The following is a 14,060-nucleotide window of genomic DNA, read 5'->3' on the forward strand; positions in this document are numbered from 1 at the left end:
CAGTCTGCACTCAGATTAGGTCTGAAAATATAGGAAAGGTTTCTGGTTTTTGATGAGGAGCGCTTGATTTGAATGTCTGCAGAAACTTTATAATCCAAAAATCATCAAAAAGGGATTGCATTAGGGCAGTTTAAGCATCCTCTAGTTTAATCAGACACACACAAATTAAATGCTGACGCTTTTTTCTGCTTTTAGAACCAAAATGTGAAAAAGACTCAACATCAAGGAGCAGAATTTTCTGTACCTTTAGGAGGAGACCGTCTTTAAAAATCACTCCACTGTAATAAAAATTATTTTCTGAAAGTTTTGCATCATGTCAGAAACTGATTCAACATTTTTTATGGCGAATAGAAAATAGTTTTTACATTGAAAAGGTGCACCCAACATTTTCAGAGTATTTCCTCCTTTGGAGAGGAATTTAGAAAATGATTGGATAAAAAAAAAAAAGAGATATTTCATAGAAGGAGAAAACAAATGAGGAGAGGAGTCATGCAGAAAAACAAATACGGTGTTGAAAGAGTAGTTTAATGTGAAGACAAAAGAAAAGGGTCGCAAGTATTTCTATTAGAGGATGAAGAGTTCAAAGTTTAAAATTAGCCAAAGGGCATCAGAAGTTGCCCCATGAGTTCTTCAATGAAATCAAACGATGGAGACACAGATGGTCACAGGATTGTTTTCCTTCACTTCTTCTTCAGTGTTTTTTAGTCATGGTTTTATATACTTTAATCCTTTTTCATTTCCCATTTGGACCTCCTCTGATTGGCCGATCCAACATTCAGCGAATGAGGTTGTGTCTTTTTTTCCTTAGTATAAAACCGCATCCATGTGGTCAGGACCAATCAGAAAGAGTCTAGTCCTGAAGATCAAAGCACATAATTGGACTGTTTCTCTCAGTCTGTCCAATTAAAGGTATGTCTCATCTTTTCCTTTCCAAAAATGGTAGGAGAGGCTGTGGTTGGTCCATTTTCTTCATGGATCTGTGTTCTCAGGAATGATGATGGATCAATCAGTTTTCCAAACAAATGGGAGACAAAAGTTTGGGGATAAGTTCAGAAAACCTGGAATGAAGGGAGTAAGGTTTGTCTAAAAAGAGGAATTAAGAGAACCCCCAAAATAAGTCCAGTGTGTCTCATATAGTAGTCTCATCATTTTGTAGCCAAGTGAAAAAAAGTCCCATCCGGGGGGATGCTGTCGCAGTGATATAATCCAGTGGATGCTGTATTTCTGTTGGAGTTTGTACAGGAAGGGGAGGTGAGTAGGTTCACGAGACGTGCCGTTATGGTTCTAGAACATCATGGGGGTTTTCAGGAACGGCCGCGACTCTGCAGAAAAACACAAAGAGACGTCAACCCAAGGAGATTTAATAATGTTTATTTTAGCTTAAACAATAATCCTCTTTAAGGCAAACTGAGTCTGAAGGTGCTTTATTAACTTTTATCACAAAACTAAATCCTGACATTCACACATTCAGCTTGACAGAAACCTGATGCTAAGAGGTTTGATAAAGTAAATGCTGCACAAGAAATGTTGCTGCAGATTTTCAGGAACTTTCTTAAGTAAAAAAAAAAAAGTTTGTACAATGGTCAAAAAGTCACCTAATGTTCTTATTTCATTTGTTTTCAGAAAAAAAAATAAAATAAAATAAAACTTCTAGTAGCATTGATTTTTTTCCCTAATGATTCTGATTTTTAAAGCAGTAGAAAAATGATCTACAGATAGATTTGTGCTCATCTTGAGGGTATGCTCTTAAAACAGAGAATTATTTTCGATGAATTTCCCTGTCTTTATCTCTTTCCCTGTATCCCCCTCTTTCTTTCTCATCTCCCTTTCAATCTCTGTTGTATTTGATTTTATTCCCTAAATCGTTTTCAATAAAATTTCACATGTAAGTATCAAGCGGAACCTTATGGCAACAACCATCATGGTCTCCATGTAAAAGCAAAGCTGTTGGGCTATACCATCTCTAGGACCTCTATTCCCAGAGCTATGTTAGCAAAACAGGACACAAAAAAGAAAAAAAAGAACAAAAAATTATTAATATTTATATTTATACTATTATATGCTGATCTGACATTAAAATACAGTAAGGCAATATTTAAAAAAATCCCTTGCCTTTTTTTAATCAGGGGGTTAACCTTTTAGATTTTATAAAAGCCATTGGGACTAAAAGGGGACCAGAAACAGAATCAATAGACATTAAGTGGATGATAAAACCTACAGAATATAATGTATTAGGGGTGTAACAATACATCAATCCACATCAATCCATCACTTAAGTCATTAATGATTGAATTACATTGATGCAAAATGAAAACATCAATTTATATCATCATCTTCAATGGACAACTTTATTTTGAAATTCATAAGGCACAACGCTATAGCAAATAGGTGATTTCTTATAATTTTCTTTTTATTACTAAAAGAAAGCTGGTGCTTGTAGGAGCTTTGAAAAAAAAAATAAAATCATATCTATGTTTTTTAAATATGAGTTGATATTAAATTTAAGTTATATGGTTAGATGGGCAGATGACATATCGATCGCAGACTGAATTCATATACAGTATTGACCCTTTGTGATATGAGGAATCATTTTAGGCTACCATCAACCAAACTAATTTCTAACATTATATGCTACAACATTGGTAATATATATCACCCTTATTTTGTACGAGTCCACAAAGTAATTGGGATTTTTGCATTTTTATCTCCTCATTAAATCGAAAACGACAAATAAACTGACGTATATGGGTTTTAGTGCGCTGGTATAAATTTCCTGGTAGAGAATCAAATGAGACAAGGTTGACAAAGCCTTGTCTGGGGATTAAATGTCAAATACGTATCATGAAGCAAAACATTTAGATTGAGATACAGTATAAAGCTAGAAACACTTCTTACTGCTGCTGAAAATCTCTGCTATGAAGAGTTAGCACAAAAAGCTAGCTAATGCTAGCTCTCAGCTTTTCTCTTTGATAATTTGGTTTGTGTAATTCTGCGTAATATCACATGAGTAGCCTATTTAAGTGCTCTTTCCGAGTGAACAAAACCTCCATTCCTCTGGTTAGACTCATTGATTCAATTTTACATTTTTCTGTAATGAGGAAACGAAACAGATCTATTACGCAAGTATTCTGAAGCTTGGTAAAAAAAATATATATCATGTTATGCTGCTAACAGCATTTAATGACTGCTTTTATGTTTTCCCGCTGTAATTAAATCGGGTTTCTCTTCTTCAGCAGCTATAGGTTTCCTCCATGAACCTGTTTAGCACCTCTATCATGAGTTGAAGGCAAATTAAACTGAGAGCGAAAGGACTTGTTTAAAGATATAGTGGAGGATGTTCTTTTTCCAGGTGGATCATCTAAATAAGTGGTCCTCTTAATTGTCAATCATTCTGGTGATATGTTTACGTAAGGCCATCTTATGTGTTTGCCCCGTTAGATATATTTTCTGCTTATGCGCACTTTCAGACAGTCATTGAAGCTCACCTTTCTCACTGCGGTTCTTTTAAAAAGTGTCTAAGAAGTGCATGAGAAGAAACGAAAGAATACTTTGCATGGGAAGCTGTCCTCGTAAAGTATTATGCGATGTGCTGTCACAGCCGGCTGCTGTCGCCATAGGCTGCCGCTACCCAACAGCGGCGACTAATGTCAAAGATTGCGCAGGCACCGTGTGGTGGACGAGTTATGTGACCAATGGGAAGCAAAAAGTAGTGATCATCTGTCCAAACAGTCAGTTAACTGAGTTCACTAGAAATTCCACTACATAGTGCCCACTCATAGTCCGCCCTAACCCCTCAATCCCTCAATGGGATTAAGGGGTTAGGGCGGACACCCGGACACAGTAAGCTTGTATGAGCTATGAGAACAGCAACTTTTAAAGTGAGCGTGCATGAGGAGAAATGGGCTCCTGGTTTAATAAGTGTTCCCTCTCGAGAGCAGGTAGAGGGTTTATGCATGTGCATTTTTTTTTTTAAAGTAGAGAGGGCGGGTCTGTTAAAAAAATTGAGAAAATACCTTTAAGTGCCTTACTTTTATCATTTTAGTGAGTGAAACCCTCCTTACAGCTGCTGTTACAGGAGGTTTAACCATGAATGAATTGTTCATTGTAAACTAAATGAGCTTCCATCTGCATAGGAACACTCATCATAATTATTTAAAAAGGAAGTAGTGTTTTTGTTCCCCTTTATGCAGTATCCGTTTATGATAAGAATCTCATATCTCTAGTTTTGCCATGGTGGACTCCTCCCCTCCCTCCTCTCTTTCTCTCATTTCACCTCCGTCGCGCTCCTTCCGCTCCCTGTAGTGCTGTTGCTGCACCCACCCACACATTAAACACACTTGTACATACAGCAGAGACGCTCGCACACCTTCCTCTCCCCGCGGTGTCATTGTTTTCTGCGAACGTTGCAAACTGTTTACATTTCTGCATAACAGCAACCATAAACCTGCCCTCCCTCCTCTTTCCATCTTTTTTTCCTGCCCTCTGCTACTTTAACACTCATCTTCCCATGCTCTTTGTCATCTTTTTACCTCCTTACTTTGCTTTTTTTCATCCTAAAGACATGAATGAGACTGTACACATTGGAATATAAAACTTTCTTAAATTTTTCTCTTTCATCTTACGCTCACTTCCTCCTTCATATTCCCTGCCTACCCTCCTTTTCATCCTCACATCTCCTGCCCTTCCCTATTTTTATCACTCCACAATCCTCTCAAACCCCCTCCTCTCCTCTTTCATCCCTCACTTCTACATGCATCCTATCCTCTTCTTCACCTCCTCTTTGCTCCCTCCTGTCCTCCTCCTCTTATTTTTAACCCACCCCATTCTTCTCTCCGTCCTCTCCTGCCCTCTTTTACATTTTCCTCCCCTTCAGGCTTCTTCTTTTTTTTTTTTTTTTTACTGTTCTGAAAACGTAAAGAGGTGCGTGTGTCGATCCCCTCAGTATTGACCTTAAAATTCAATCTATAACTTTCCTCTAGTTAAAAATACCAGAACATCAGCCCGGCTTCATCACGACTTTACAGCAGGACACTTAGGGATTCGGCTAATGATGCTTTTTATTTTTGGAAACCAGCGAAAGCTAGGTCCATAAAACCCCAGCAAACACCAACATGACATCCAACATGTGTTACAGTAGTTCAACACTAGCCTAAAACTAACAGACAAAATTATTTCTGTATCTTTTTAACCTGAAGAGATGCTAATTTTGAGGAAGATGAATTTCAACAAATTCCTACAAGAGACTGAAGTTTAAATATTACCTCTTAAGGCTGCTTTAACTGTGCAAGTATCTCTATCTTTATGGAAAACCTTAGGTATGAAGAGGAAAGCTGCCAGAGAGTCTTCTAGTTACAACAGCTGTCCTCTGGGACATTATCAATTGATTTATGTGAGTAAGGATTGCTTTTTTTGTTTTTGTTTTTCAAATAAATGCTGAAGTGGATTTTTCAGTTGGAAATGTGCAGCAATGTCCCAAACAGCCAGTTATTAAAATAAATAAATAAATAATCCTGCATTTTATTTGCTAATCATATACTAAGAAATCCAATTCTTCTCCTTCACATTGGATAGATGGCTACTAACTCTTTATGATTTCTGTAAATAAAACAGTTGTTTTTCAGTTAATTTAACAGGACAAGCTTCCAAGCTTTGATATATAATCTCATAATCCGTAGATTAAACTCCAAACTCTAAGACAATCTGGAGCAAAGTGTCAAACTCCCGTCCTCAGTGAGATGTTTCCTCAGTTAGGTCATGAACAGGACTTTGAGAAATGGGACCAAATGATGAGGACACAAATTAGACAATTGATTCAGGTGTGTTGGACTAGGAATAAATCTCAACGTAGCAGTAAGGACTAGAATATGACACATTAGAGCATGGATCAGAGGGTGTTCCCATATTACATAGGCGTTACCTTTACCTATAAACCCAGAACATATAAAATTAGGTGTTTTTATTTTGCAAAATGATGTCTTTTATATGATCATTTTCCAGCGTGTTTGTGTAAATAACTTTGTTGATGAAGATTCTCAGTCATCCAGGTCATAGTCATTCCGTAAAAGTTTAAAAACAATCCACTGGACTTGGTTTCCAAGATTTTAAGACGTTTTGCCACCTCTCCAGGAAGCTTTCTCAATTCAAATGTCTGGATCCGCAGTGAGTTTGAGTCATTATATAATAAATACAAGGCCTTGTCTATATAAAGACTCAAACTCACTGCGGATCCAGACATTTGAATTGAGAAAGCTTCCTGGAGGGGAAGTGAAACGTCTTCAAATCTTGAAAACCAAATCCAGTGGATTGTTTTTTAAACTTTTACGGAATGTAAATAACTTTATTCACATCTAATCAGATAGTTGATTCGAGGCCAGTCTACCTATAATCTGTTATCAGAAATATAAAATGATGAAGATGTAATATAATAAAATCACAGCTAGAAAAAATAAATCAAATATTTATAAATTTTTCTGTCAGTTTTTTCCTCCCCCTCCTCACCTTCTCTCTGTGTTGCTTTTAAACATGTTGTTTTGTCTGTAGGATTCACCTGCTATTGGTTCTGTGTGCGCAGGTTCCTGTATGTGTTTCTTTCTCCTCCTCTCTTTTTGATTGTAATGCGATGTCTTTCTTTGTATTCAGCAGTTTTCTCTTCACTCGTTAATTAAGAGTGTAGAAGGTGAGAGGCAGGGGAGGTGTGTATGTGTGCGAAGCTAAACCACCGTAGGTGCAAAATGCTTTTACGGCAGGAGGGATGAGTGTGTGTTTCGCTGTGTGTGTGTTACGGAGAGAGAGAGTAAGAGGGGTCCTACCGGGCCAATCAACATTAATGAAATCAGGTGTGTGTGTGTGTGTCGGTGTGCTTGGCTTGCAGAAGAGAGGGGGATCTAAAAGGGGTCTAAAGAGGAGTGAGAGCTAATTAGAGCTCCCTGTCTCACAAGTATGTGGATCAAACACACACCTACAGCGTGTGAGCGTGTGTATAGATGTTATACGCTCGCAGAGTTTCAGGTGAAGGTTTTCAATGTCAGGGAGGACTGAGCACAGCTGGTGGAAAGACAACGACACATGCATACTAACACACGCATCAGTACTGTACCTGTGAGGACTCTTGATGGCATAATATGTTTTTCTAACGCTAAGCTGAAGAAACCTACGAAATTATTCTTCCTTCTGATAAAGACTGGTAAAAAACTTCAAAATAAACTAAAGCATCATTTTTTTTTTTATTCAAGCTAATTTTCAATTAACTCTGGTTTAAAATCAGTGATTTTTCTTTTTGTGCTAAGATGGCCCATTAGGCTGTACATTAAGGCACAGAAATAAGTCTATGAGTGTATCTGAAACCAGTTGGACACTTTTTTTTTAGATGTTACTAAGTCTGCAAGGGTATCCTTAAAAAGAACCAAGTGGATCTAGGGTAAAATAAATAAATACATAAGAAAGTGCTTCATCCTAAGCATGGTGGAGGATCTGTGATGTTGTGGGTTTGACAACCTTGCATGTAACATCAAGAAATTCTGTAATGCGAGGGCACTCTACTGAAAATCTGCCATCTCCTGATAGTAAACTATAAATAAATGACCTTTCAAAAAGATAATGACCTAAAAGAGTTGGGGAAATGATCAGACACAAAATCAATTTTGGTCCATGTCCATCTAAGTTCTCTGATCTAAATAATGAAAATAACCTGTAAGACGAGCTGAAGGGAGAAGATCATAAACAAAAACTCAGGATGATCTTGAAAGATTTTGCCAAAAGAAGTGATCAAAGCTATGTTTCTTTCTATTTGCTTCAGGCCTGTTTGATGTAATAAATGGGGACTAAGTGCTCTCCTCTAGACAAAAGGTGGTCAGATGAATCATAAAACGATCAACTGCCAATCAGCTTCAGTGATCCAGTTGAAAAAAAATATTTTATACCTCATTCAACTAAAGTTTTCAATTTTCTCATAAGAGATAAAGCTACTGTTGTAGAAAATTACTTTATATTTTCATCTTTTTAAACATCTTTACATGAGTTGCTGTTAAAAACTTTATTTAAACACTCCCTTTTTTTGTTTTTTGTTTTTTTTTACAACCTCTAGATAACTTGAAAGCACTAACTGGACCATGCCTTCTTGTTTCTGGCCCTAAAGGTTTGAAAACTGCATAATCACTCCTATAAATACACTCGTACGCTAAAAAAAATATTTTAAGACACGTCACATGTGTGTCTCCTTAGGTACACATCAAAGAGAAGCCATGATGTCTGCCTAATGTCTCCACTAATCTAAATGGGGCCCCGACACAGACATGTGCCCACCATGTGTTTGTGTGTCTTTAAAACACTGCCTTTGAACGTGCTTGTGTACAGTATGGTGTTAATACAGGAAGTGTGTGTGTGTGTGTGTGTGTGTGTTGTGTTATTTGTACCTTGTACAGCACCGTTGTCTTGCTGGTTTCCATTAAGTTCAGGTTTGTCCTCGGCTACAGCAGCGTCTGGTATGAAACACAGAGACAAGACAGAGTCTCAGTGGGTCGGCCAATAAAAAACAAAAAGCACCTTGTTACGGTGAGCTGGGTCTGCAGGGAAACCGGAGCCACAAAGGAACTAATCATTTCAAACAAACACCAAAAAAAGAGCCAGTTAGCAGGTTTGTATTGGAATATTTACATGGTCTTACACTACGATTAATAAGAACAAATTAAACACAATCATTAAAGATGTAAATTATGCTTTTTAATGATCATTTTTTATAGGAAGAAATAACTGGAATAATTCAAGAGTATCAGTTATTTTCTTGATATTATTCGATGTCTAAATTAACAAGCAAAAAAATGGGAAAAAAGAAAAGTCACTTGCTTTTAATTTGAAAATTGCATTATCTATAAACATCATCTCCTTAGAAATGTATATGAGCATTTATGTAAATATAATTTTAGGAAGTTAGCTTCCTAAAAATGATAAGATCAAGGAGACTAAAGGCATTTTTAAAAATGACATTGTTGGGTTTTATTTAAAACGCTGGGATTTATTTTGATTGGAGGAACGGGCAGAGTCTTTTTTGAAGACATATTTGAGACCTGTTTCCAACTATTCAGTGCCATGGATACGATGGATACTCCTTACCAAACCATAATTCATCCAATCCATCATTCATTAGACAGTCACAGTGCGTTGACCGAGGTGCTTCCAAAAATCAGTTTACACAGCAGAATACCAAACACAAGATAGAAGGACACAACTTAAGTTCATAAACATAATATTTAAATAGAAGTGTCACCAAATATTGAAGCGGTAGAAGTCTGTTGAACTAAAAAGACTTAAGCTTTAAATTAATTGTTTTTCTAATGGAAGCTGATTTCAGAGTTGAGGTACAACCGTAGAAAAGGCACCAGAATTATACTTCGGAAAAGTTGGAAGGAGCTAATTATCTTACTTCAGAGACATAGAACAGGTACTGCAGAGGAATTCAACAGCTCTGATAAATAAGGGAAAGCAAGGCTATTCAGCGTTCTTAAGACCAATAATAAAACATTAAAATTTATTCTAAAATGGATAGGAAACCAGTGTAAATGGGATCAAATGGGGAAATATGAACCCATCTCGCAGCATTACATGGTTAAAAGGTCCAGCAAGTTGGAGGTGGCTCAGTGAAGAATTGGTAAACATGTACAAAGAGCATTACAATAGTAAATTCTGGATCAGATAACAGCAAGAACAGCCTTCTTCATGGATCCAGTTGTGTGTCTGCCTTGAAATCTGCAACCCAGGGGGGCATCACTCCAAGGTGGAGACCACTAAATGCCCAGGGACCCATGCTGGTGCAAAGAGGCACCCGGCCCAACACAGAATGAACCATTGACGCACCAGCAGACAGAGATACTGGTTACCTGCAAGGAGCATCAGGAGGGGAAGGACCCCCCTTATACTAATGTTTGGGGTTCAGGATGGCCCAGTGGATAGGGGCAGCCAAACATTCAGGCAGACAAGAAGGCAAAAAGGTTTTCACAGACATCAAGTCGCATTCAAACAATCCCGCCCTTATAACCTCACACACCCCTCACATTCCTGTAAGAATGGGTGTTGGGTTCTAGGGGGTTTTGCCACCCCGCTGTGGACCCAATATCCAACGTGGCTAGACGTCCCAAACCACCACATCCACAAAAATATTTTGTACCCATGGCTGCAATGCACCCACAACCCAACGCCCAAGGCCAATCACAGCATCCCAGCAATCCGAACACAGGTGCCAGAAAGACCCCTGTGTCCCACCCACTTGAGTGAAGTTCCACATGCTGGACCAAAACATTGAAGGTCAGGCACCTAGATAGAAGCCAACACAAACTGAGAGGCATCTGACCATGCTGGTAAGCCAACCCCCCACAAACAACGGGCAAAAGCATAAAGCCATATCTCCCATCGCCAACGAACACCTTCCAGCCAAACCCCTCATATCAGAAACCGATGACCCCCCCACAGCATGTGAAGAAGATACCAAAGCTAAGATCCTAATGCTAGAAAGCACCAGCAGAACAAAAACACCAGCCGAGCCACGATCAACCATTGAGATAAATCAATTTCCTATATCTGATGGGTAAATCCCTTCAGAAAGCACATGAGAACCAACAGTCACTGTCCCTCCATTGCAGCCAAAGTCATAACATGTGGAGGAAGGAAGACTCTAGCATTAGTACTGTAAACTGTCCTTTCTGAAGCACAGCAGAGATAGATGAACAGCCGCTTTACTACTAAATGTGATTACTCTGTTTTTTATGGAAGTAAGAAATACAAACAGCAGCATCTTGTAGCTCTGCTTTAAGAGCTGCTTCAGTCAGCAGCAGCAACCAATGTCGGTCTAGGCAGATAAAAAAAAAAGAGATAACTAGCAGGCACAAACAATAGCCAATGATGACAAAAGAATAAAACAATACCATGTGTATATAGTAAAAAAACAGACTAGAAGTATCAGAGACATAAAGAATTCAAATAATATAAAGGATCAGTAAAATAACGTAAAGGGGGAGGTCCTACCGTTCTTGGAGTTGTTGTTGGTGGCATGAAGAGGCTCAGGAGATGGAGAGGAAGAGGACGAGTGTTTGAGAGCATCCTCGACTCTCTCCCTCCTCTTGGATTCAAACTCCAGCGCTTCCTGTAGCTTTCTCTTTGCTTTCTTCTCCTTCTTCAGTCGTTTTTGGATCGAAGCTGGAGAAAGACATAGATTTAATTTGACATTTCTGGTAAAGAAGAAACATCTGCAGTAATTTCTTATGACTGTAATCCTTTTTTTTATGACAGATCATAAACAACCTCTGCTTTGTAGCTCGGAGTTGAGCTGTCGTTCCAGACTCTCACGCATCTCTCGTTCTCTGTAGAGCTCCATCTTCAGCTCCCTCTTCTCAGCCTGGATCTGTTTGTCCTGCGCTCGGGCGTTCTCCACGGCCACCTTCAGCAGGCCCTGAACAAAGATGTTTGGTTAGTAAATGACAAGCATATTCTGGTTGGAAAATCATTCTTATTTTAGTAAAACATTTCCACAATTTAACATCAAAGACACGAGTCAATGAGTCAATGCAATCAACTGGTTCTCCTTAGATAGAAAACTTTGAATCATTTTGACTGGATGATCTGGTGAACTTTAAAGTGCCTTGAGATGACATGTGTTGTAAAATGGCGCTATATTAATAAACTGAATTAAATTGAATTAAACTCCTTCTGGGTGATTATGAATCACCATGGGAGAGAGCCACATCCAAAAATGTGAGCTTTCATCCATGAAGCTGACGATGCGGAAACATACCAGGTAAAAGCAATAAACTCTCTACACAGTGGCGGCTTTCAGTTTGTTCTGTGGGAATCTGAATCCTTCAAAGATCAGTACCAAAGAGGCATCCTAATTAGATGCCTGATATTCCAATAGAAACAAATCTCCAGTCTATCCAGCCATCATCTTTGAACACCCCCAGGAACTGGAATCCTTCCTCTTAAGGCAGAAACCAGTTCAAGACCAGGAACAATCCCTATTACGCCATAACTTTGCTTGCTCTTTGGTATGTGCACCTTTCTTGTAACCTGACTCCGCCAGATGGATTTGCTCCGCATATCCACCTGGAAACCTTCCGTTGCAGTAATTTTGGGAAGGGGCGAAAGTACTGGTTAGCTGATTGGCCTATGTTGGTGATAGACGGGCCAAATAAACCATTCAGATCAACGAAGCATATGACGTACTAACAGACCGACGACGGAAACACAACCACAAGCAAGGCTACTCTTGCCGAAACCAGTTGTGAGAAGAGCAAAAACATCTTTTCCTCTGAGAAAAGCCTCCAGAGCAGTGATTTGCTCTTCTTTCAGTGAAGAAATACTCTGTAATTCCGATAAAACTTGCTCGATAGCCACGCTAACGCTAGTATCATCGGCTGAAGCCGCCATGTTCTTCAGAGTGAACTGTGGCACTTCTCGTTGCGTCACACCTCAACCCGCCTCAAAGCCAACGCTGATTGGACTTTCGTTTGGTGAACGGCTCCAAATTTTCTTCAACGGAGAGTCTCCAGACTGATTAGGGAGTGAAATCTTGAAAGCTTGCGAGATCAGGATGGTCTCACGAGGCTACCTTTCTTGGTGATTGAAAAAAGATGGCCAGAAGACATTTCCGACCTTGACTATGTAATGGCATTAAAATGATTTTACCTGTATGTTGGTGAGCAGAGTCTCCACTGACGACAGGCCGTCAGCAAACAGGAACGGAGCAGGAAAACCAGGAGGCAGGGTCTGACCCAGCGGAGACTCTTCTGTTTGTAGAATTGAAAGGAATATATGTTAACCCAAAAGTTTGGTAGTTATTCTCACTTGAATGAAGTAAAACACAAAAGATTCTGTATTAATGTGGACATTATGTTTGAAATGAGAATGATTTGACAAAATTCCAGCTATAGGAGCAGTGAAGTTCTTCCAATTTGATTCATGTTAAAAATATCTTCTGAATTTAGAAACTCAAACTAACAGGATTTCTGGCATTTTTTGTCACAAATGCCTGATCTTATAACGTCCAACAAGTAAAAAATGTTATTTCCAGCAAATTCCAGCTTTTAAATGTCAGAATAATGCACCCATATAGAAATTGATCCCTTTTTGTTTGCAAATACACAACTTTTAAACATCAGAGAGTAAAAAAATTTACAGTTTCGACTTTTTTATTTTTGCCTTTACTGTACGAAGGCCTCAAAACTCTGTAATAGAGAAGCATTTCTACTTTTTTTTTAAAATAAGCTGAGAGACTTTCAGAAACTGGATTATTTTTCATGAAGTGTAGTAGTCATCAGTAAACTTTATGAAATGTTTGTGTTTTCTAACGTTACAAGACAGCGAAGCGGCAACACAGAAATCAATTACACACACACTCAGAGGTTGTTAGTATTCTGACAATCATGTGGGGTGCTAATTGGCAAGGATTAAAGACATCCTTCATGTGTATGCGTGTGTTCATCGTGAGTGCGTCACAGTGTCTGCTCAGCCCTTAATGCCTAACACTCCGACAACTGGGTTAACTCTGCTGTGAAATTAACGCTGATTAAGATGCACTCTAACACACACACTCCCTATCTGCCACTTCATCCATACATCCCTCGACTCCACCATTACACACTCACTCATTTTCTAAATCACTTTTTTCCCCTGCAAGTCTTCTCTGCATCTTCATCTGTCTTCTCCCATGTTTCCCCATGCTCTCAAGTTAGCTTTAATGCTTTTTTTCCAAATAGTTTCTAACTTTCCCAACAGTTGCCCTAAAATTCCTTCATTGACATCAAGCTTTATTTTTTTTTTGCCATTTTAACCTTTTACTTAAAATTATTTGGATATCTGAAAGATCAAATTAGTTTTATTTCCCCTGAAGACCTCTCCCTTCTCTTTTATGTCTTCTTTCAACTTTTCCTCCCATTGATTGGCTTCAAAAAGGCGCCTAAATAAATACCACATGGGAAAAAAAGAACAACTTCAATGAAGAAAAACAAAGGACGTATTTTTTTTAGCCGCTTTTGTCAGCTTTTACTTTGAAGAGTCGCTAAGTAGAGTATTAAAAC

The 14,060-nt window shown here is 38.5% G+C and overlaps 1 protein-coding gene across 1 annotated transcript in view; it reads right to left on the reverse strand.

The window, feature by feature from the left end:
* Nucleotides 1-690: 690 nt before the first annotated feature.
* The window catches only part of dachb (dachshund b), a 125,335-nt gene continuing 111,965 nt past the window's right edge, over nucleotides 691-14,060 (reverse strand). Inside the window, exons 8-12 of the mRNA XM_038299031.1 lie at nucleotides 12,670-12,770; nucleotides 11,290-11,437; nucleotides 11,014-11,184; nucleotides 8,412-8,477; nucleotides 691-1,322 (exon numbers count right to left, since the gene is read on the reverse strand). Coding sequence (XP_038154959.1) covers nucleotides 1,285-1,322; nucleotides 8,412-8,477; nucleotides 11,014-11,184; nucleotides 11,290-11,437; nucleotides 12,670-12,770 — 524 coding nt within the window. The 3' untranslated portion in view covers nucleotides 691-1,284. The remainder of the gene's footprint in view (nucleotides 1,323-8,411; nucleotides 8,478-11,013; nucleotides 11,185-11,289; nucleotides 11,438-12,669; nucleotides 12,771-14,060) is intronic.

The sequence above is a fragment of the Cyprinodon tularosa genome, unplaced genomic scaffold (genome assembly GCF_016077235.1).
Source record: "Cyprinodon tularosa strain WSP-4 unplaced genomic scaffold, ASM1607723v1 ctg419, whole genome shotgun sequence".
Taxonomy (NCBI): Eukaryota; Metazoa; Chordata; class Actinopteri; order Cyprinodontiformes; family Cyprinodontidae; genus Cyprinodon; species Cyprinodon tularosa.